This window comes from Leishmania mexicana, chromosome 22 (assembly GCF_000234665.1).
Source record: "Leishmania mexicana MHOM/GT/2001/U1103 complete genome, chromosome 22".
In the NCBI taxonomy this organism is placed as follows: domain Eukaryota; phylum Euglenozoa; class Kinetoplastea; order Trypanosomatida; family Trypanosomatidae; genus Leishmania; species Leishmania mexicana.
The window spans coordinates 646,386-669,950 of record NC_018326.1 but is presented as its reverse complement, the minus strand read 5'-3'; the positions used below and the strand labels follow the sequence as shown (position 1 = coordinate 669,950).

At 59.9% G+C, this 23,565-nt stretch overlaps 5 protein-coding genes across 5 annotated transcripts; all 5 read right to left on the bottom strand.

Moving 5' to 3' along the window:
- Positions 1–734: 734 nt before the first annotated feature.
- LMXM_22_1650 (hypothetical protein, unknown function) lies at positions 735–1,892 on the bottom strand (the record flags this gene model as incomplete). The annotated part of the gene is made up of 1 exon (XM_003875570.1): positions 735–1,892. One exon carries the CDS (start codon positions 1,890–1,892, stop codon positions 735–737), a length of 1,158 nt encoding a protein of 385 aa, XP_003875619.1.
- Positions 1,893–2,966: 1,074 nt separating this feature from the next.
- LMXM_22_1640 (conserved hypothetical protein) lies at positions 2,967–3,278 on the bottom strand (the record flags this gene model as incomplete). The annotated part of the gene is made up of 1 exon (XM_003875569.1): positions 2,967–3,278. The coding sequence occupies one exon, from the start codon at positions 3,276–3,278 to the stop codon at positions 2,967–2,969; it is 312 nt and encodes a 103-aa protein (XP_003875618.1).
- A 1,426-nt stretch (positions 3,279–4,704) lies between these two features.
- Positions 4,705–5,721, bottom strand: LMXM_22_1630 (putative CCR4 associated factor; the record flags this gene model as incomplete). Its single annotated transcript, XM_003875568.1, has 1 exon — positions 4,705–5,721. The coding sequence occupies one exon, from the start codon at positions 5,719–5,721 to the stop codon at positions 4,705–4,707; it is 1,017 nt and encodes a 338-aa protein (XP_003875617.1).
- A 1,702-nt stretch (positions 5,722–7,423) lies between these two features.
- Positions 7,424–15,823, bottom strand: LMXM_22_1620 (conserved hypothetical protein; the record flags this gene model as incomplete). The annotated part of the gene is made up of 1 exon (XM_003875567.1): positions 7,424–15,823. One exon carries the CDS (start codon positions 15,821–15,823, stop codon positions 7,424–7,426), a length of 8,400 nt encoding a protein of 2,799 aa, XP_003875616.1.
- Positions 15,824–17,736: 1,913 nt separating this feature from the next.
- LMXM_22_1610 (conserved hypothetical protein) lies at positions 17,737–19,929 on the bottom strand (the record flags this gene model as incomplete). Its single annotated transcript, XM_003875566.1, has 1 exon — positions 17,737–19,929. The coding sequence occupies one exon, from the start codon at positions 19,927–19,929 to the stop codon at positions 17,737–17,739; it is 2,193 nt and encodes a 730-aa protein (XP_003875615.1).
- Positions 19,930–23,565: the final 3,636 nt, after the last annotated feature.

The window sequence follows — 23,565 nt, the reverse complement described above, 5'->3', positions numbered from 1 at the left end:
GTGAGAGAGAGCGGATGAGGGAGTACAAGACAGGAGACTCGAGACGATAATGGCGAAGCAGAAAGGCTTGAAGTGGACCTTGTGAAGCCACGTCACGCAACTGTCTGCGCTGCATTCGAAGAAGTCGTGCGCAGTGGCAGCAGAGAGAGAGTCAAAGGCAGAGGGATCAATGTAGCGTAGGAGAGAGAAGGTGGAGGGAGAGGCGAAGCAGAATCTGTTCCCCTACCTCCGAAGGTAGGCTTCCACCTTACCCAGACGTGCGTACATACGCCACCTCTTCTATGCTCAGAGGTGCGATTCTGTGTGCCCATGCGGGCATGGGGGAGGGGTGGCTCTCTGCGACACGGAAGGGAGCGGCCGGGAGAGAGTGAGGAAAGGTGGAAAAGGCAGTGCGCACATGTGAGGCACCACGAGAGAAGAAGCGCAGCGCACACCAAAGCAGCCGATAGCCCGGCCAGATGCAGCGGACAAGATGTAAGGGTAGAATTTGTGGCGTGTCGACGCCCAAGGTAGCGAGACGATACAACAACATAATGGTGTGCATGACTGCTAATACACATGCGCGGGAGAGGGGCCACAACGAATTATAAGTGCCACAGCGTTAGTCGTATGTGGTTGGCGGGTGGGCATGGGAGATGGTGAAAAGAGGGCACAGCGGAGAGCAAGTGGGTGCGCACAGCAGCGGGGCGTACCCAGGCGGCAACAAGGCAAAGGAGAATGGAGATGGATAGGGGTCAGACGCTGCGTGACGCCACCGCGGAAAAAAATGCGGCCGCCTGCTGGGCTTTAGCGCTAGCGTCGAAATCACCAATAAAGACGACTCGGCAGCAAAGAGGCTCACCTGACTCTCGACCGACCAGCGGCACGTACGGTGGCAGTACCTCCCCGTAGTCCACCTTGCGCTCCACCGTCTGCCAACGGAACTGAACCTCTTTGGAAGAGTACGAACCACCGCCGCCCTCGTCGTCCACAGCGCTAAAGTAGCCCTTGCTACGCCACACATGTTTGAGCAGTTGCTGTGCTTCGGGGCTGAAGAGAGCCCGGCGCAGCAGCTGCGTCGAGAAGACCTTCCCTCTCAGCTCGAGTGTGAAAAGCTGCAACCCCAGCTTCTTCATCTCGCCCGCCTCCTCAGCAGCGGTGTCGCCATCAAAAGCGCCGATCACCTTTCCCGCGGCGGCGTACGCGCCCAGGAAGAAGGAGGCGACATTGTCAGCGGCGAAAAGACCCTGGCGGTAGACGAGCGAGTCGAAGGCAAAATACCCTTCATTCGTACAGTACACACGTACGTGCGGGTTCGACTCGCTGGCGAACTCCTTGATGCGTCGCACCCAGAGCCGCATCATCTTCGCGTCGATTCGGTTCGTGCACTCCCAGTTGTTGATGAGGACCACGTTGGCGCCTTTGATGGGATCGCCGTGCAAGACGTCCAGCGAGTCGAGTGCGACTCGATCACCTGTCGTAACCGAGAGCAAGGAGGACGCGGCGATGACCATCACCACCGCGTCAACCTCTACGCACACACGAAGCTCGGGGAGCGCATGCAAGGTGGTTACGATGGGGACGGAATCCGCAACGCCGGTGCACTCTACAAGTGAATACCTGCATCCCTTCGCGTGCGCCGACTGTAACTCCGCAACGAGGTCGGAGAGCAGATTGCAGCACACGCACCCACCAGAGAGTGCCACTACATCATTGCCACGAGCAGATGTGGAGTTCGTTGCGCCGGATGGCTGAAAAGCGTGAACGTCGATGTTATCACGACTGATGTCGTTCACAATGATGCGCACCTTCTCCTCACGTGGGAGAGTGGGGAGAAGGCGCTGGAGGATAGTGGTCTTCCCAGAGCCCAAGAAGCCTACGAAGACGCAAACTTTCAGGGTGTCGTGTATCATGGCTGCCGTGTGGAGTAATTACAGGGTACAGCATCACTGAATAGCACACCGCACACACACGCGCGAACAAATAAAAAAAAGTTCGGGAGTCCTGCGCGACGATGAGCGCAGGGATGAAGGAGAGACGGAGGAAGAGAGTGATGGCATGCGACGTAGTAATCGAACTCGTCCCCTCGCGTCGCTCACGGCACGCACACACACACACGCATGAGGTGGAGGATAGACGGGGCAGGGCGTACCAGCATGGTGCCTACCCACCCCCTCCCTCTGACTCTCCAATTCCTTCATGTGCCTAAGTGTGTGTGTGTGTGTAGCAAGCAGACAGAACAAGACTAAGAGATCGGCTTCAAGCCGTCCTCCCACCATGGCAGAAGTCCCGATTTCTTTCGCCAGAACGTACGTGCGAGTAAGACCGCGCGGCAACGGTCTACACGCCGTCCAGGGCAAAAACGCGAGGAGGGAGAAGTCTGTGAGGGAGGGGGGTCACGAAGCTCATTCCACAACAGCGGGTGCTGCCACCGCACCCCGTCTCTTCCCATCTTCGTGATTGTCAGCCCCTGAGGGGGCCGCAGCATCAACGGGTTGCAGTCCGCACCGGACTCGCCCTTTCATTTGTGGATGTACTACTGCTGTTTTCCTACGTTGGCTTACACACGCACGGAGAGAGGAAGACGGCGCATCGGACGACAAACTGCGAGAGGAGTTAGAGACGAAAGTAAAACAGATACAGCGTATTGCCATGCGCCTGGGCAGCGACATGTGCACCACACGCGAGCACGCACAACAGCCCATTCATTCACGCATGCTCGCGCACACACACATCCAGCACGCATCCCCTCGTTTGCCTGTGGCTTGTAACTCGTTACATACGAACGAATATCGGGAGAGGATGCATACGTACAGCCCCACTCTTCTTCCTACAAAGGTCTGACGGAGGGGGTGGGAGAAGAGAGCGTGTCAAACAGAGAAAACGAGTCTTCAGGTGCGCCTTAAGTGTGACAGCTGCACCGTCTATCTCTGCTACTCCTCCCCCTCCTCTCCTCCCTGCGTTCAGAGTCACGCACAGCGAGTGCACTAGTACGGGTTTTTGCGGTCCTCATCATTGCGGCGGTAGCGGTACGGACGGTAGTTGAGGTTGTTCTCCACCAGCATAAGGTTACGGTTGCGCTGGGAATACCAGGTCATGACCTGGTACATGGGCGTCCACCACGGCAGGTACCACGGACTCAGCCACTTCTCCTTCATGTGCAGCCACTTATCCAGCACGTACTTGTGATCCACGTACACGGAGAGGAACTTCAGGTTGGGGCGAAAGTGATCAACCGGGTTGGACCAGAAGTCGCTCGTCTCCGCCACCTCCAGAACGGGTTCACGCTCAGAGGGCATGACCATGACCTTCAGTCGTCTTTCTCTTTATTATCTGCACGCCTTGTGCTTGTCGATGTGATGAGGTGCGGACAGCGATCGCTAAACGGGCGAGAGAACTGCTCTGACGTGCGGAGTATGTCATGCACAGACGCATTTGTATGTAGTGAGGGGGGGAAGCGGGCAATTGGTGGGAGGAGGAAGAGAGGAGCATGAGCAGGGAGGAGCATGTGGGCACGGAAAAAGAGCAGCAATGTCAGGAGAACAGAAAAGAGGGACACGCCAGACGCTGATCAGCATCGCGCAACCCTTCTCCGAGTCCTCCGCGACCACCTCGGAGGGTGGAGGCGGGGACGCACGCCGACGGACTCCGGATGGCGCGCTTCGCCACGGCAGCGGTCTCTCCACCGCACTTCACGTGAGGTGATGGCCATCCATGAGCCTAGCTGTACTTCACACATTTCTTCTCTGTTTTAGAGCACTGATAAGGGGGAAAAAATCCCACGCACATGAACGAACACACCGTGACAAGGAGAAAACACCCACCCACCCACACACACACACACAGGCACACTCCTCAGGCAGAGACGGACGCATGGGGCGAAGAAGAGAAGACAACAAAAAGAAGGTGGCCTTCATGCAAGAGAGTCAAACAGGAAAGACTACAAACAGAGCGCACCAAAAGCGAGTCGCGCACCACCGCCCCCTCCCCACTGCCTCGCGACACACACACACAGAGAGAAACAGCGAGACGGGAAAACAAAAGAAAAAGCGGCGAAGCGAGCGCACTTCATACAACGGCCATCCCCCCCCCGAGAAAGTACAGAAAAAAAGAAAACGAACACGAGCGCGTCGCCTCGCACGCGCACGCGCACTCTTCCCCTTCCTCTCTCACCACCCCCTCCCAAACCCGGAGCAGAGAGAGGAGGGCCACAGGTGAAACCAAAAGCACCGCCGCCGAGCTCTGCACGTTCGGCCAAAGGAAGGAGGAGCAAAGCAGCAGAACGGAGAAATAAGAGAGTGCGCGCACAGAGCGGCACACATACACACAGCACGCACCGATGCATGTTGCAGAACGGCAGTGAAGCCGCCCGCGCGGCAGGGGCGTTGGTGGTGTTCTCCGCGCCTTTGCAGTGCACATGTTCTCCTCTCTCCTTGTCGCTCTTGCTTTCACCTGGGGAGAGGAGAGCGTAAGCGTAAGGGGAGGGAAAGCGGCGTGTGGACAAAGAAAGGTGGAAGGCAAGCCGCTCCGACACATACACACTGTGCAGGCTTGTACGCTACGAGCGCAGCCCCCACTCAGCTACCCCCCATCCCCCTCTCGCACCACACATGCGCCTACGCGTGCACAAGTGCAAAGGTATAAGAATGCCCGATGCACACGATGGAGCCTTTACATGATTAGAGAAACGAAAAGAAAAACGCTGCGAAGCCCCCACGCAACTGCTCACGGCCTGCGTATATTAGAGTTGATGGGGGCCGCAGGGAAGGTACCGCCGCTTGCGCCGCCATTGCCGTACGCAATGGGGCTTGAGAAGTTGTGCGAATTGCTATTCACCTGCGTCACCGCCTGCGCGCTGCTAGGAGTGACGGACGAAGCTGCATCCTCGCTAAGACCGTAGAGAACGCCGTTGTTTGCCACCGGTGCGGTGTTGCCAAAGCTATCACGCAGCAATTTGAAGTAGCAGTGGCCCGTGAGGAGTGAGTCGCTGCCGGCCTGATGCGCCGTGCCGAAGCGGCGAAGCTTCAGGCTCTCCGCTAAGTAGTCCAGTCCAAAGGAGTGGGACACCTCCGTGAACCGCAAAAGATACTTGAGGTCAAACATGCTCGGGAAGAGAGCATGAAGGGTTTGCAGGAACTCCTCCTCCTTCTCCGGAAGATCTTTGTTGCACACAACCTTGATAAGGTACCCGAAGTCGTAGCCAGCGTGGAAAGCAAGCCAGCGCACGTTGGAGTTGAGCACCAACCCGCTGGAGATGAGCAGTTCCGCAAAGTGCGTCACCTCGATCCCGAAGTCGTTGAAGTAGTCGAAGTTGATGCCACCATGCCGGAGAAGCTCGATGCTGTCTTGCGCGTAAACGTCCTCCTTGATGCTGAAGCGGAAGTTGAACTGCCAGGTGGAGCAGTGCTCCGGGACCTCGCCCTTGTCGTTCAGAAGGGTGATGCCGAGCTGAATGATCTTGAGGAGGTTCACGTTGCACCGCAGCGTTTGGTAGTAGAACTCATGCGTCGTCTTGAAGCTGCCCACCGGCTTGGCCACCACACCAGGGAATTCCGTGTCTAGCGATACGAACGAGTAGTCCTTGATGAGCGACCGGATCGTGGCGAACTCCTCCTCGAGATTGTCGGCCCAAACGTCACGGATCATTGTGGACTTGCTAAGGGACGGAAGCCGCGTCTCCGGGTTCCATGCCGGCGTGCTCGCTGTCATTGTGTACGGCTGAGGGTTGTGCTTGGACGTCATCACTCTCGTTTGCGTTTCCCTGCGCCGCTGCGCCCGGTGCTGGACTCTTTCGTCAGCTGCAGTCGTCGTCGCCAATGCAGACCCCCTCGACGCACAGACACAAGGCGGCGCGAATACCCGATGTACCAGCGAAATCAAAAAGGGCCTTGAGTTTGACGCAGAGCAGAGGGGCGCAAGATCGAGCGCGGTGGGCGGAAGAGGGAGAAGGGATGACAAGGGATGGATGAGCAAGCCGAGGCGATAATCTCGAGACACCAACGGAAGTGCAAAAGAGCAGCTGGCGAAAAGAAGAGCTCGCGTCGTGTGCGTGTCTCTGTACGGGCGTGTGCCATGTGGAAGCCATGCCACGGGAATGAAGAGCAAGCAGGAAGCACGAGGAGAGAGTATCGGCAGCACAGAAGGCGCACACCCACAAGGCGGAAAGACAAGGAGAGACAAGGAATGATGTCACAAACGATGAGTATGATGCACTCCAAGACATGTTCCCAAACCCACGCTGGCTGGAGAGTTTCATATTTCTGTGGGTGAATATACCGGTCTAGTATCCCTCCACTCGCGCTCTCGAAACCTCTGGCGCTGGCAAAGCCATCGATGAGAATTCTGTTGTTTTCAAGTCCTCATCGGGTAACACTACGCGCGGATAGGCAGACTTAAGTATCAACCCCCCCTTACCTTTTCCGTCACCCAAGGGATCCCTGCAGCGATGGATAAGCAGTGGGGTGGGGTATAAGCAAAGGTTTACATCGACTCGATTCCTCGAGATCTTAGCAGGACGTGACGGGGTAAAGGGAAGATAGACTGTGTGTGACGCATGTAATTGGGGTGGTGCAGGGAGTGCGTCGACTCACTCATCACCATATTGCCTTGCAATCATCCCTCCCTCTGGCAGCCTTGTCGAAAGCATTCAAAAGGACAGGCACCTTCAACTACTGAGGCGCGTGTGGGTGTGTGAGAAAGGGAAGGGAGTAAAGGGAGTAAAAGGCGCGCCGTTGATAGGATGGGGTGGCGGTGGGGGAGTGGGGCCAACCAATTCGATAGGAAGAGAAAAGGATGAGGCGAGAAAGCGAAGACGAGTAGGGCGAAGGGGGCAGCAGTGAAGCCAGCTGGTGTACCGGACAGCCACACACACACACGGGCGCCGGGCTGGGTATGCGACACGCACCTGCATGTTATGTAGCAGACAGCAGAGGAAAAGAGCAAGGTGGAAAAATGCTCCCCAAAGGCTGGTCCTATCCCTCACCCCTATCGTCCGTGCACGACGATTCAGAGAGCGTTCACACCCACGCGCCCGTATCCATCAGGATGGAGTGCAGGCGCTGTAAAAAGAGCTGCTTGGCAACGCGGCGCTTTTCTTGCAGCGCAGCCACCGATACCCACGCACAATGCGGGAGCCCGCCAGACACCAAAAACGAGGGAAGGGGAGCGGAGTGCGAAGGTAATAAGTTGATCTAGGGGGTCTTCTGTACACGTGCAGAAAGGCAGAGAGGAAGAGAGGAAGAGAGCAAAGACATCGGCATGCACGCAATTCCAGGGGTGTGAGGGGTGGCGGGGAGGTGCCCTAAACATACAGAAGGAGCAACCGTGAGATGCAAACTATACATCATGCGTGTGAGCACACGCACAAAGGTGGCAGACAAAGCACAGAGGCAAAGGCGCGCCACAAGACCTCTCCTCCAGTCACAGACAGTACATAGCCAAAGCCTTAGTTGGGTGGCCGGGTTTGGTAGCCGAACTTGCCGAGCACACGGAAGGTCCACTGCATATCGTCCGTGTCCACCACGAGCGTGCCCTCGATTTGAGGGATTCGGGAGGAGGGGTACACAGAGATCTGCACGTTGGTGGCCGTGGCGGCCCCTCGCTGTCCAGGCACAAACGGAAGCAGCACCCCATGTGCGGGTGACACGGTAAAGTCCTTGGAGCTGTCCGCCGTGAAGTACGCAAAGAAGGTGGAGCGGTAGGGAAACACGTTGTACAGGTCAAAAGAAACCGAGGTGCTCTCCTTGTACTCGCCGCACAGCACGATAGTGTCGTCGACGGGCGCCGGGGTAGACTCCAGCTGCACTCGGTACTGCCACGCGCCGCCCTCCGCACTGCGCAGCACCACCCACCCTGACCCGACGAGCGGCCGCAGCGGTGCAAACTTGAGGTTCAGCTCAAATCCGTCGGGGTACGGGCTCGGCATGGTCACGCTGCATGACACACTCGCCGCCGCGGCAGCCGCGTAGGACTTCTGAGGGTCCACCTCGAAGACCACGGAGAAGGCGGAGGCGAGACCTGGCGTCAGCCCAGGTGCGTGCACGTACACTGTGTCGTCATACTGTGTGCGAGAAGCGCAGCGCAAACGCAGAGATGGTTGCGTTTGTCGGTACACGCAGTAGCCCTCGATCGGGTAGGCAAACGTGATGTCATAGGTCTTGTCGCCGCCCCGCACCGCTGGACGAACCTCCACAACAGCGGCATGGCGCTTCACCAGAGAGGGTCTGAACGTCACAACAAGTGACACGGAGGCACCGGCCGCCAGCACACCGGTCGGCACTGTGTGCAGGGCGAAGGCCGTCGTGTCTCCACTCAGCTGTACCTCTATCGCCGTCTCTCGCTTCAGGACATTCGTGAAGGGCAGCAACAGTGTGCTCGTCGTCCCGACGTCACAAGTGCACGTCAGCGTCTCTTCTGTCAAGGGAGCCGTGCCCGTACCGACACATCTGTAGCGCCAGCATCCCAGTTCAGGGTTGCGCAGTGTCACCACGGCCGTCTGCTCGACACCAACGCAGCATGGTGTGAAGACAAGTTCGACAACACTCTCCGAGTGTGCCGGCAGCATGATCCGCGGCTGGTTCACCCCAAAGCACGCCGCATCCGTCGACTCCACCGTCAGGACCAAGTTCGCGTCACTTCGGTTGGGCAGGCGCACCTGCATCACCTGCGACTGGCCAATGGGGGTTGGCGGGAAGGGCAGGGGCTCCGGCTCTGCCTCCGTCACCGTCATGTGCAGCTCGTACCAAAACTCACCGGCAGCCTCGCTCACCAGGGAAAGTCGCCCCGTCGACTCGCCGGCCTGCGTCGGCAGAAAGAGAAGGCTATAGGTGGCAGCAGCTTTGGGTGCCAGCTGAAAGGTGTTCGCGCCGTACAGCCCAGCGCCGTATCGGTGGACCTTGAACATCAGTGCAGAATCGAGCGGGTTCGTCGCGGAGATGTCCGCCACCAACGCCGTCCGAACGTTTGTGCGGAGCTCGACGAGGCCCTCCTTCTCCGGCGGGGCCACGTGCAGCTGCACCGCGTACCATACATACCGTCCATTCGAGCCCGTGAAGGTGATGCGGCCGGAGTAGTCGCCGCCGACGGTGGGGGACACCTTCATTGCAAAGCGGCGGCTCGACGCTCGTGGGATGACAAGCGACGGTGACTCGCCCTCGCAGCACGCCAAGTCCGTCTTTACAAAATACGTCGTGTCCTGACTACAAATGTTCGGCACCATCATCTCCAGTGTCTCGTGATCGCGCGCTCGGCAGTCCAGCGTCAGGATGCCCTCAGACAGCGGCGCCTCTGCGGTGCCCACGAGGGCGTAGGTGTGCTTCTGCCCAGTGGAGCCGTTCAGCAACACGAGCGTCGCCGTCTCCTCTCCGCTGATCCACGACGGGGCATACTTGATCGTGTACTCTCTCGACCGTCCACTCGGCACGCGAACGTCGTGTGGCCCGCTGAACTGTGCGGAGCCCTCGAACGTGGCGGTGAACAACCAGTCCTCCGCGGTGCTGTAGTTGCACAGTGTGATCTGCTGCATGATGATCTGGCGCGCCGGACACGAAAACTGTAGCTCTCTGCGGTCCCCTTTCGGCACGCACTCACCGACAATCACCAGGAGTCGCACATCGGCCTCCGATATCAACAGTGCGTAGGTGCGGTACACCCCAACGCACTGCGGCTTGAACGTGAAGGTTATCGGCCACGTCGTTGCTGGAGCAGTGGATGCGAGACACGAGCTCTGAGTGGGCAGGAAGAAGGGGTTGGGGCCCTCCATGCGCTCATTCACAAAGTGCACAGCGTAGCGAGCCCCGCTAAGCAGACGACTGATGTCAGTGTACTGGGCGCTGTGCGCGCGATCCTCGTAGAACTTTACACAGCGCTCGAGCGATGAGTTGCTGCTCTTGACGTTGAGGGTAGACGTACAGCTCTCCCCAAGCTCCACACGCAGTTCCAGGTTGGTGTCGACCGGCTTGGGCCATCCGCTCGTCGCCTCCACAGCCCACGTAAACTCGCCCTCCCACTCTTCCCAGAAGGTCAGCACCAGACGGTACACGCCGCGTGAGAGGGGCGCGAACGAGAAGGGCAGCCGTGTCGGCTCGCCGCGGCGCAGCGAGAGGACCTGTGTGGAAACTGTGAAGGGGGCATCGTGCTTGTGACGCCAGAAGGACGCGTCGTCGCCACTCAGCCACGGCTCGGCAGCTTCGGGTGTCGATGCGGCGTCCGTCGTCTTCGTCGCATCCGGCAGACGCATCTGCGCCACTCGCAGACTCACCACGCAATCCTCAGAGAAGGGGTTCGTGATATGCAGCTCTGACTGAAGGCACTCGTACTGCGGTGTCTCCACGTACACCGTCTGCAGCGGCTCCATCGTTGGTGTGGCCTTGAGCTGAAACACAAACGGTACCCGCTCCGCCGGCGACACCTGCGAGGAGCAGTCAATCAGCACACACTGTCCACTGACTGGTCGCCGCGTACGCGGAGTGATCGACAGCGTCACCTGCGTCGAGCTGCGCGGCGCGATAGTCACCTTGTCGGTGTTCGCACGGAAGAGCGGGGCATCTGGTAGGAGAACGCAGTATTCGCGCGGCTCAGGGGACGTGTTTTCGACGGTGACTGTCTCCGTCAGCGTGGTGAGGGCGCTGCCGTGAAATTCCACGGAAACGGCGTTGATGAACTTTGGAAGATACACGAAGAGGTGGGTAAGGAGGAGCACCATCTGCGTTGGCGACGACGCCACAAAGGCGTCCGCAAGAGGAAGTCCTGCAACCCCCAAGGTTTGCAGAAGGCTCAAGAGAACCGTGGCATAACCCTCGCGGCTCTGTTGTGCGGCAGAGGCGACAGCCTCGCGCACCTGGTATGCCAGGAATGGCGCGTACATCAGCACAGCAACGATGAGCGCCTGCGCATCGCGTAGGTCTTCGAAATGGCGCGGCGAGATAGCGGATAGACTCTTGTGAAGGTCCTTCTTGTCGCTGGTCGCGAAGGCCGCGACGCAGTCGCCCACCCAACGCAGGAGTAGCGACTCCTCCTCGCTGTAGATGTTACTTCGGTTCAGCGAACGTTGCGACAACGACGAGGATGGCCACCCGCGCAGAGCCGGCAGCACCGGAGTAGCCCCTGTCACACGCACCTGCGGCACGTAGAAAAGCCTTAGACATTCGCGCAGCACGGCCACCCACGACGCAGTCGCGCGCCGCTGGAACACCAACTCCAGATCCTCACCTTCGGCGATCTCAGATAGCTGCTCCAGCGCGGATGGAGTGTGCACGGCCGCGTGCTCGACAAACGCGTCGAAGGGAAGCAGGAACGGCAGCTCCACATTGGTCAGGCACCCACCGCAGGAGCACACGTACTGGATGAGTGTGTGAAGGCTGCGCAGCTCCTTTGGCGTTGTGTTCGCAGAAGCGGGAGGTGTGGAAGTGCCGGCCGCATCCGACGGCGGCTGTCGCCGCGGGACACGGCGCGCCGTCCCAGTCTCCTTGTGGCCACGGGCCGTCGCCGTCACAGAGGACCCAGCACCGTCCCCCTTGTTCGAACGCTTAGAGGTGGTCGAAGAAGAGTCCAGAGCCTCGTTACGTCGAGGCCGCTTGCCGGTGAACTGATGTATCATGTCGCCAACGATCCCGCCGCGTGTCGCCTGAAGTGCCTCCACCACATCCTGTACAGGAGTGCGGCACACAAAAGCGTTCCACCACGCCGTCAGCCACGCTCGCTCCGCCTCCCACTGAACGCTCTCCTCGACCATGTTTACCAGGTTGTGCTGGCCATCACGCGCACCATCCAAGGCAGCCGGGAAGGTGCACACTAGCGGTAGCTCCGCCCCCACGACGGATTCGTGGTCGCCGGCCCAACGCTGTAGTGCGTGCGAAGTGTCGTCGTCCTTGCCGGTGGCGGCTGCCGTGGTGGTGGTGGGTGTAGTGCGAAGCATATATGACAGAAAAGCCTCAGTGGTGATGACGGAGTTCACTGCGCTGCCGCTGATGGAGATGTCGATGCAGCCTCCAGCGTCCGTGTGCAAGCGGATGGCAGAGCGCACCGAAATCGGCGTGGGACTGCAGAAGGTGAAAGTGACAGGGAGGGTGGACCGCAGCGCGGCACCCATCGTGTCACCGTCAGGGAACGACACCTGCAGCGGCGGGTCGCAGGAGCCGGGATACTCAACGCGCACGGTGTCGTAGCCCTCGTTGTGGAGCAGCACCGTCGTCTCCACCGCGAGACCTAGCGGCACAGCTGGGAACACCAGAGAGGTGCGGTCACTGCGCACGCGCGGGTCCGTGGCTGAGGCGCTGATACTGCAACACGCGCACGGCGCCCCTATAGGGCTCTCCCCCTCCTCCGTCTTCAGTAGCGCGCACACCTGCAGCTGCCCAGCGTTCGTGGGCAGATACGTGATGGTAACAGCCTGCTCCTCCCCCACACCCAGGACGCCGCGATGGGGCTCCAACAGGAAGTTTGGAGTTCCTTCCTCCGTCTCCAGCCGCCACGCGACCGGTCTCGGTCCCGGCAACGGCGGCGGCATCCTCAGATCCCCGTGTCGGACAAAGACCACGCGCGGCGGCGGGCGCTGGCCAACCACCACACCGGGGAACGACACCGTCCTCGCGCTCAGTATAACCGGCGGCGCCAACCCGGTGGCCTCCACAGTAAACGGCGGCAGCGGATGCACATCGTCTGCGCCAAGTTGATGCCACCGAACAGAGCAACGCTGCGCCGCAGCAGCACGCAGAGGGTTGAATGAAAGACGAAGTGTGTACTCCGACAACGACGGCACCACGACAGTTGCGGTCGCGACGCCGATCGACGGTTTGCGGTCGACCACAGTGAAAGAGTGCAGAGACCGCACGCGCGACATAAGACGTGAGCGCTTTGTGTCATCCAGCGTCGCAAGTGACATTACGCTGTCCACTACTTCTTGCTGCCCTTCGTCCTCCAACACAGGCGAGTCCAGCGAGTAGTAGGTGCACGACTCTAGGTTGACCCGCACAGCGGCAGCCACGTCGCCGCCATTGCGCAGAGTCACGGAGCGCGACTGCGGGCAGCCGACGTAAACGTACCCGAAGTCTAGGTGCGCCTCAGCCTGTTCCTTGCCATCCAGCTCCACAGAGAGCGGCGGTGCCACAACGGTCGCCTCCACACGCGCCACCAGCGGACGCCGCATGCCAGCAATATGGCACTCTACCATATGAGCCGCCGTACCTGCCACCGCATGCCGCACACGCACCGTGAGCTCCTCCGTCTCACCAACGCAGACGCGCCCCTGTGACGGCGACACCGTCAGCCATGCGGGCAACGCGCCAAAGGAGAAGTACGCGTTTGTCCTGCCTTTGTTTGTGAGGGGGAGCGTCGCCACAGCGGGGACGCCGGCTGCGATGCGCCCCAAGGCCAGCATGCTGGACACAGCAGCCGCCTCCTTCGAGGCCGGGGCCAGCGGCGGCGTCGTGAGAAGCGAAGATGCGCCCCACGCGCACTTCGCCGGCGCCACACTGCCAGTCAGCAGCAGCACCTTGTCCTCCGTCGCACCCACCACCTTGAGACGAGCCTCGCAGGAGGCCTGCGATGTACCGGCGGCAGGGCGGAAGTAGAACGTAGCACCGCGTTGCTCGCTGGCGTTTAGTAGCCCAACCTGCGGCTCCACCTCGAACTCGCACGATAGCGCCGGGAGATGCCAGCGATACGCCACGGCGCAGTTGCCCTTGTTCTTGAGTGTCACCTGCGCCGTACACACAGGCTCCTCAGCCTGCCCCGTCAGCGACAGCAGCACCTGCGTCTGCGAGAGGGTCACCTCTACTGGCACCACGTCCGCCTGCACCGTGAAGCGCATGTAATGCTGCTGGTTCACAGTGACGCGCATTACCTGTTGGAAGACCTGAACCGTGTCGGAGCGGATGTTCACGTCGAATTGCGCCATGCGCTGGGCCGGCACAACCTGGCTGGCAGGCTCCACCGTCACAGGCCCTTCCGCCTCGGTGGGAACGCCCACCTGGATGCTTGCCTTGGTACCGTTGTACACGAAGAGCGACGACACCGCATCAGCATGGATGGTGACGCGTCCGAAGTTCAGCGACTTGGACGGCAGCACAACGTTCAGCACCTCCATTGGTGTCAACTCGCGCTTGCAGTCACGCCGCTCCTGCGGTGTTGTCGGGGCGGCATAGAAGCGCCTCTTTGCCAACGAGTGCACATCGAACACAGGTGGTGCAACGTGGCCACTGCGGTAACTCTGCATCGCCGTATCTTCCGCCATCAGCACCGCCGCAGGCACCTGTTTGGGGAGTGAGGGTGGTGTCAGCCCCTCTCCTGGGATCATACCGAGATCCACCGCCGCTGGTACCGCGGCCTCGGCTTCCGATGCTGAAGCGCGAGCAGCCACTGGTGCCTCGGCGCCTTCGCGGTACAGCGGAGTGCCCCGCAGTTCCACTGCGCACGTAACCGTATCGTTAGCGGTCACCGTGAGCGTCTCCACATAAGGCTCGAGGCGGCGCGGGCGAAACTCCAAGCGCAACGTGGCGCTTCCGCCACCGGCCACTACGCCGCGCGCCGGTGTGACGGAGAAGTGCGGCGGGCACTGCAGTGCGTAGCGCATGGGAAGGTGGGTCACACCATTCGTGAGCGTCAGACGCGACTCTTTCGACCTCTTCAGGACGCAGGCACCAAAGTCGACGACTGAGGTAGAGAGACGGACGAGGGTCTCGCACGACGTGCCCACCATCCGGAAGCTCTGCGTCTGCTCCGTCTCCACAAATAGAAGGGTGAAGAGGGCCTCGTACTTGTGAGCCTCGGCGGTCACAGCAGGCGCACTTCTCGGGGCGGTGCTCCAGCCGGTGCGACGCAGCCTCAGCTGCGGTGTAAACAGCGCCGTGACGGTAAGGCGTCCCTGCGGCGGTAGCCGCCCTTGGGTGGGAGCAAAGCGGAAAGGTGCTGCTCCGCCTTCGGAGATGTCGTGCGCGGAGCGGATCGCAAAGCTAATCGCCTGCGAGCCGCCGTTCACCACCTCCAGCTGATGCCTCGCCTTGTTGCCGTCAAACGTCTCCGGAAACTCCACCGAGACCACATCCTCGTGCGTTTGCGGGTCCAAAAGACGGCTCCTACAGTCCACGACCTCCGCAGTCACCTCCAGGAGAGTTGCCAGGCGCTGCCCGTTCATTTCCACTGGGATATGCCACGTGTGCCGACCAGGCGGCAGCGGCTTCAGCTCCAGCGTGACAGTCGTACAGCCCTCTGCCGGCGCCGTAACAGCGGTGCTGCTCAGCACTACTCCGCACGCCGTACCGCCACCCCTCTCGCCTCCCTCGTCCAGCACAAACGTAACAGCGGCGTCCTTTCGACCGCGATTCACCAGCGTCAGTGTGCGCATAGGAGACACCAGCTGCTGCTCCACCTTGCCGAAGTTCACCGTGGGAGGGAACTCTATCAGCGGCACGCGGCACGCCGTCAGCGGCACCTCGACGCGGCCGCCGTCGCTGCTGAGGATCACCAGCGCATCTGCGTAGTCCTGCGGAGCGTGGGTGGTGAACTCGATCTCCACGGTGTGTGCCAGTCCAGGTGCCACACGCACCGAAGCACCGTTGACGAGTCGGAAGGTGCCGGGGTGCCGCGCCGGCTTCACAAAGCGCAGTGTCAGTATCTCGTCTGTGCGGTTGCGCACCTCGAGTGGCATTACATAGGTGGTATGTACATCGTAGTTAATGAACTCCGCCGTCGGCGGCGTCACCTCCATCCGCGTCTTCGACGGCAGTGGTGCAGCAGCAGCCCTGTTCGATGAGGCGGGAAAGAAGGATTTGAGAGACTTCTTCGTGTCTCCGATGCTGCGAGCGCCTCGCGATGCAGCGCGCTGCGTTTGTACGGAAAAGACTGGCATGAGAGTCTATGCTTCCTCGACGTCGTCTCTCTGCGCAAAGGGCTACTTTTTCTCCACCACCTCGCCGCCTGCGAGAGCGCTGCCCGTGTGAATGGCAGACAAGGGAGGAGAGGAGGGGGGCAGAAAGATATTGATGGCGGGACTGCCAGAGTTCGGTGGTGGAGAAAGAGCTGCAGAACCGAGAGGAAGTGACCGGGTGGTGAGGATATGCTGCACCGCGTCTGTAGGCGAATAAACGAGAGGTGACAGCAAAGCGGCGGCACAGCGCAGCGTCTTTGTCCGGGTGCTGTTTGTGTGATAACAACTGCCGCTCCTCTTTCCCCAGCGAAGTCCGAGCCGCTATTCAAGCCCGCGCTAGTAAGAAGATAACGGCAGCGTTCAGGTGCGTCGTTCGGCACGCACACGCCCACACGTACACGACGACGAAAAGACAGCCGAACGTTGCGGAAGGACAGGGCGCCAAGACGACGGTTGAGGAACATGAAGGGGAAGGGGTCCTGTAAGGTGAAGAGAAGACCGTGAGGCGACAGGGGAGGAAGACGGCGCGTGTAGCATGCCTTCACGTCGCGTATGGGAAGGCGGAAAGGGGAGTGAGGGTTCTCTGTGAGGCTTCGCTCTTCAGCTGCGGCACAGGAAGGCAAGCGACCGAAGCAAAGAGACAGCGGTGGTAGTCTGCACGGGTCTGCCGGTAAGCGTCCCTACCATCTTTCCGACTCACGCCCCCTCCACCCCTTCCCCAATCCGCTCCCATCGATGCCACGGCCGTGTCTCTCACATGTCTGCTGCACATGGGTGGCGGTTGGACCGCTGCCAAACCCGCCCGGACAGCACGCTCCCACATCCGCATGCACACGCACATACATTACATATGCATATGCGGAAACTGCCTGCGCTTTCTTTTTTTTGAAGGGGGTTGTGTTTAAGCGGCGCACACACGCATCTATCAGCCGCACCGCTCCCGTGTGCACGCGTCGGCCGGCAATGCACAGACAGACGCAAACCCTCAGCCATTCCACGAGCCACGGAAAGGGACAGAGATGCGTGTGTGATCCGGCGGACGAACGCCATCGTTAGTCGTCAAGTTAGACCAAAGTTACTTCTTCGTTAGCGCGCCACTCTCCCAGAAAACAAGCTGACACGCACAACCACACCTCACCCACCTCTCTTGGACTACAGCTAAATCGTGCTCTGCTAAGAGAAACCATCCTGCTATTGAGTCGGACCATGCGACTAGCGGGCTCGCCCTCCCCTTCCCCGTCCCTTCTGAGCATGCGTGCTGCGCGATCGGCGCCAGGCGGAGACTTCGGTGCGCTGCACGCCTTGATCCAAGCGGGCCGCGTCCACGCTCCTGCTCGAAGGCGGAGGCGGTGGGCGTCCGTCGTGCGGGGAGTAGGGGGAAGTCCAGGCGCCTGGCGCATGGGCCCGAGGAGGAAGTTGGCCAGCCTCAGGTTAGGGCCCTCTGAGACCCTGCACCCGCCCTGTATGCCATGCATCCCCCTCACTCGCCTCAAGCCGCTGCAATCCATAATGTGTTGTGGAGACTCTCCACATCGGGGTCTGGTGGGCTCGACAGTGTACCTTGGGGTGTTCTCGTCATCGTTCCGGCATCTGCGCATCATCAGCTCGCCCGGACAGGTGTACAAGATGCCGCATATTCCGCGGATATGCACTTAGGGGTTGATTGGTATGCATCTCTTCGCGCCTTTTTCCGTCGACCACTCCTGCTCTGCTGACCTCTCGATGCCTTGCGTGAATGTGATACGCCGTGCCAGCTGTCATTGACAGCGTGTGCACACAGTACTCCGATTTTTACATCCGGAGAACTGCTTCAGGTAGAGTGGAGGGCCAGGAAAAAGGGCTTGGGGGACGCACTTTTGCGTGTGCTTCAGTGGCGGCAGCGGTGGTGGTGGTGTTCAGATGGACTTCTTGGGCAGCCGAGACACTTGCATGGGGTGGATCTGCACCTGCCGCGAGGTGCTGATGAGGTGCGCCTCGCCATCGCGGAGAGCTGCCTCCTTCGTCAGGGTATGCGGAGCGCCAACGTGAGCGGACATGACGCCCAGAGATGAGGAGGCAGTGAGAGACCATTCAACGTAGGAGCGCATAAGGCTGATGCACTCGGCGATGGTCACCTCGCACATCTGCTCTTCCTTACCATACGGTTGAGCCCCCTCAACGTGGCGCCTACGAGTACCGCCGTAGATGAGAGAGACCGCCCTTGCAGCCACGGTGAACAGTAGACGGGCCGCACCGAGAGCCCCACTCGCCAGGGCAGCCTTCGCGGCGTCACAGACATCCGCAACGTAGCGCTTCGTTTCCAGCTCCGATGTGAAACGGCCGCTGCCACCGGTCGACGCAAAGAAGGCCGCCGAGGCGGCGGCAAAGGCGGGAAGTCGCCACAGACCGCCGTTTTGCAGCGTCGGCTTCTCGGCTAGCGTCGATGCGATGGCGAGGAGCAGACCTTCTGGCATCGCTTCCGCTGACGATCCACGGCGAAAGCGCAACAGCTCCAGTACGGTATAGGGATGCAGTGACCGCGCTACAGCGCTGTAGCGGATACGCGCCAGCGCGTGCTGATGTCGGTCTGCGTCAAGCCGTTCATTGATTGCGCTCAAGATATCATGCGTGAAGGCGGCGCCAGAGGTGGCACTGCCGCTCTCGTGAACGTAAACGGTGTCGCGCACGATGTCTGAAAAGATCGATGTGTGCCCCATGGCATACTCCAGCACGGCGTCCTTGATTTGTGCGCTGCGCGATATAGGTACAGCAGCGGCTTCGGTGAGCGCAGCGGGCTGCAACGGCGTTGACAAGGTGTGCGCTGACAGCGGCGATCGCTCGCTCGCCGCAGCCTTGCGCGTGATGGTTTCCGCTGCTGATGACTCCTTTCTCACCCTTGCTTCCTGCTTCCTCGACAAGTTGCCGACTGCTGCGATGGATGCGCTGCCAGGAGAGCTGGCACTCGAAGTCCCTGTGACCGTGGTAGAGGCCGACTCACTCGTGGCACCCACGTGACTGCGTTTCACAGAATATAGTGTGCACCCTGAGAGCACGAAAACTCCGCTTGCACCCGTGGCCATCGCCACCCGCGTGCTTGCACTTGTGTCCGTCAGCACCAACTCAGTCGGTGAGACAGTTGTCACCTCCCGGAGAATGACCGAGGAAGCAGTAGTGGTGTCGCACAGCCACACGTGCGCTCCGTCACTATCACAGCATATGTCGCTGGAGGCCTTCACCGCACCAAGGGAGGCGCCGCTCACCGATGTGGCAACCTCCTCCGGCGACATCCACTTCGACATCTCGCACCCTCTTGTGGGCTGGAGGAAAAACCCGGTCAGACGTGGGCCTCTATCCGCCTTGGAGAAGCACAGCATCAGCATTTCCTGTCTACACCACCGCACAGCCCACTTGCAGACGAGCGTCTGAGCGGAATCGGAGGCTGGGGATGAGGAGAATAGCACGCCGGACATCGCGGTGCGACGCACCACGGCTGCAGACGCGGAGGATGGGCATACGACCGTGGCCACAAACATGCGATCCAATGTGAAGCACGCAACGCATATGGTCTTCTCCGCAGCCGCGAAGTGGCACACAGGCGAAACTATGTCCACTACCACCGCCGGCTGACATACCCACCTCGGAAGCGCGCAGGCGCCTATCCGTGTGGCTATGGTCATCGCTGACGGGGACGGGTCCAGTGAGTAGAAAAGCACCTGCTTGAGCGTACGCACGGCAAGAATCGACTGGTAGAAGATGTGCAGGCTGATAATGTTCTCTGCCACGTCAGAGATGATCTTGACGGAAGCGGCGTCAGGCGATGTCCCTACGGTTGTACCGCCCTCGCCGGCTCGCTCAGCAAACACAGCGTACCCTTGGCCTTTGCGCATGCACCAAACAGCGCGCACGCGAGCAACAGGTGCGCCTGGAGGCAGCCATGGAACGAAATTGTCCGCATCGTATGGGGATATGCATGTTGCCTCATCTACCTTGGTGTCGCCTCGATATTGCACCAGATGCGCCGCCTTGCGGTCACAGGCCGCCACCACATCGCTGCCGATGTACAGCAAGTGTGTGTAATTCGCCTCCGGCAGTGTGGCGATGACTGCCATGTCTAATAAAGAAACGCTGTCAAAGACGCAGGCAAACGCTTCAGTGCCGTTGTTTGGGCGGGGGGTGGTGGTGGATGGGGCGGGGAAGGAGTCACCACGCACAAGAAAAGGAAGAGAGGAGAAGCGTACAAGGAGAGCTAAGCGTGGGTGAGTGTACTTCTCTGATGCGGGCTACCAATGTGTGCGGGTGCCCCTCCAGGCAAGGGAAAGTAAGAAAGACGAGACGCACCAGCGGATTGGCGGGCCGACCGAGCGCCGGTAAGCGGCATACAGGCACACACATACAGAATGAGAGCGGCACGTGGTGGGGAAGGGGACGTAGCGTAGGAGGGCAAAGCAAAGCAGGAAGAGTGTGGCGCATGTGTGATCTGGATGGAGAAGCGTGAGCTCTGAAAGATCGACGGCATGGGGTACGCGCACCAGCGAGGGCGGGGGGACTGGCTAGAGGCCGCGGGGGTGGTGAAGAGAAGGAGAAGCACACATGAAGCAGGGGTCTGTGTGTGTCTCATGGACACAAGCTGGCAAGCACCTGCCCCCGCCTCCCTCGTGAGATACGCCGATAGGAAGACCGGGGGTTAGGACCAGAGCACATGTGAATTCTCCACTCTGTTCTCAGTGACCCTGTCTCGCCCACCCTCTATGCACTGTCCTGCATTATCCCGGCTCCTTCGGAGGCGCTGCGAGGCATGCGTGCGGAGGGGAAAAAGAGCTCAAGGTGCAGACCTAAGAGAAAGGGCGTGGGTGTGCAAAGGAAAAAGGGGGCTGGTGCCGCCTGCTCACAACACACGCGCGCGCTCCACAGAAGCGCTGACGCTCCCCTATGCGCTCGCCTTTACAAGCAAAGCGAGAAAGGGGCAAGCGTGTGCGTGTGTGGCTCCACAAGGCAGTTTTGTTATACGTCGTAAGGGTTCATGGGGGAGAGAGAGTCAAGTCACACACGCACGCACGGGCGGAGAGATGAGATAAAAGAGGGAGACGAGAAACGACACCCCGCCAACACACAGAAGGAACGAGCCGAGCGAAAAGAGGGCGGGAAGAGAAGTAAAGCGCAGAGCACGTGTGAAACCAACGAGATGGAAGGAAGGAGGGAGGAGGAGCTAGCGAATGGCGTGAGCACACACACACACACAAGCACAGACGTGCACGTGAACACAGACGCACGCATGAGCGAAAGAGGAGCAGCAAAGGGGGAGGAAGGGGGGCGCACACGACGACGATGGTCAAAGAGATCGAAGCACAGCATGGGGACGAGGAGGGAAGAGAAGAGAGAGCGGGGTAGCATCCCCTCATACGCGCAGATGCGCATATGTGTGCACTCGCTTCTTTTATCACCTCTGTCCTTTTTCCCCTTCACAAACACACGTGTAGCAGCATCACCGCTCCCTCCCCTCTCAGAGTAATTCTCTCTCTCCTCCGTCACCCTCCCACTACCTTGCACCCTTGTTCGTTAACGCTTACGGGGTTTTTCGTTTTGTACGTGCGGTGGCAGTGATGATGGCGGCGAGGCGCAAGTGCTGGCACCGTGAGAGAAAGGTTCCGCGACACGCAAAACGTGTGTTACCAAGTCAACCCCACACTCCGCGGCAGACGCGAGAGTGTGTGTGTGTGTGTGTGAGTGCGGAAGACACCCCGGTTGGAGATTGGCCATCAGGTTCACTCGAAGAGCACAATAATGCAAAAGCAAAGAGAGCACCCTCTCTCTCGTGGGAGATCCTTCCCTCCTGCTCGTCACGCCCCGCTTGCGTTCCGGCGCAGTCGCTTGGCCTCCCCGCCACCGCTGCGTCCTCTCCTGCCCGCCCCTCGCCGTTGTTAGGTAACCACCACCACACCGCAACACAACTCGCAGTTTGCGTGCACACGGCAGCCTCTGCGGTGCTCTTGGTGGCATGAGGTGGAGAGAGGTGGAGGAAGAAGACAAAGCGGAAGTTGACGGACAACGAAGTGAGGTGGGGTGCGTGGCGCAGCTGTGACGTGTAGTCTGCCAGCGGTCATGAGGGGCACACCCCCGCGCCATCCCTCATACACGGCAAAAGTGCGCCTCGCCTCACCCCTGCCCATCGGCACTCACACACAGGTGCGTGCCTCCACCCTTTTCCTCACCTTTGTCAGAGAGGCGGGCAGCACGCCCACACGCACAGCGAGCGAGAGGGAGAGAGACACGCCTTGAAGCAGTGTGGACTAGTGCCATCGAAAACGCTCCTTCACGTGCGTGTGCATATCAGTCTCAGCAGAGACACGCGCGCACGCGTACACAGGCACAGACACAGAAAGGGAAGAGGGGGAGGGTGGGAGGTTCACACACAACAGAGGAGATGAAGATAGCACAAGACACAAAGGAAGATATAGAAGAGGAAGATGGAATACATCACTCACACGCACACAACAGAGGAGACAAAGAAAATGTGAAAGATAAAGCTAATAGATTGGAGACAGGAGGAGAGGAGGGGGAGAGAAGGGGTGGGGGGGAGCAGGAGCATGGTGAAAGGGGGACGTGAGTGGCACAGACACAGAGAGAGAAACCATTACCGCCGCCACACCGCCGCACCCACCGCCGAGCGTGTGTGGTTGTGGTCGTCTTATGGCTCATGCTCAAATAGAAGAAGGGAGAGAAGGCACACGCGCACTCGAGCACCGACTCGCTCACCGTACAGAGAGATAGAGCGGAACCAGCACCGGGGCACACACACACACTCAGGAGAGAGAAGAGAGATGATGCAACGCTGTGTTTGTGCGGGTTCAAGAACGTCTTTAAAGTCGAAGCACGCGCACGTGCGTGTCTTTGTCTTTCTACTAAGCTCTTCATCAAGGCTGTTATAAAAGGGACATCCAAATCGACTTGCACTGCGCCCTCTCTCTTATCTGTCTGTGGTTCCCTTGCGACTGTATGCTATTCGTACGTGTGCGCATAGCACCGCTGTACTGCCCTGTGCATCTGCGTGCGTATATCTGTAAGTGGACAGTGTCGGCAGTGCCCTGCATTCATATCAGTCATTCCTCTCCGTTTATGGGTAGGTGAGAGCGTGCAAAATTACAATGAGCGTGCCGCACCCGCCTCACCAAGTCGCATCTCGGCGAGGTGGCGGGGGCAGGGTGCGATAGAGAGGGGCGTGTGTGCGTGACAAGCGGAACAAGGGGAGGAAGCGAATCCACAAACGCGGAGAACGAAGACAGCGCGAGGAGAGAAGCAGCAAGTGGGAAAGGCCGAAGGAAGGAAGAGGGTGGGGTAGAATGCCGAGAGAGAGAGACCACGCTCCACGAGAGCGCATGCGCCAACCTCCTCCACCCTCCCCCTGACCAATTAGCAATCCCCTCTTTCCCGAGCCCCCCCCCCACGCTACCCTGCTCTCCGTGTGGCGAAGCGCACAACGTTGACTGTCCTTGCTTCAGCTCTACGTGGTGTATCCTCGAATTGAAGAGAAGCACAAGAAACGCACGAGACCGCACGCACAAGCACACCTTCCTGCCCTCCTCCTTCCACTCGACGACACACCGAGACAAGGAGACGTGCGCGCGTCTCTATGCAAGAGGAAGGAAGAGCAAGGGGGTCCTTCTCAGCACCGATTCCAAAGAGGGGGGCATCTGAAGAAGACGGTGATGGCTGTGGGAGCCCTCGACGGTCGCGATGTTTGTGAGCTA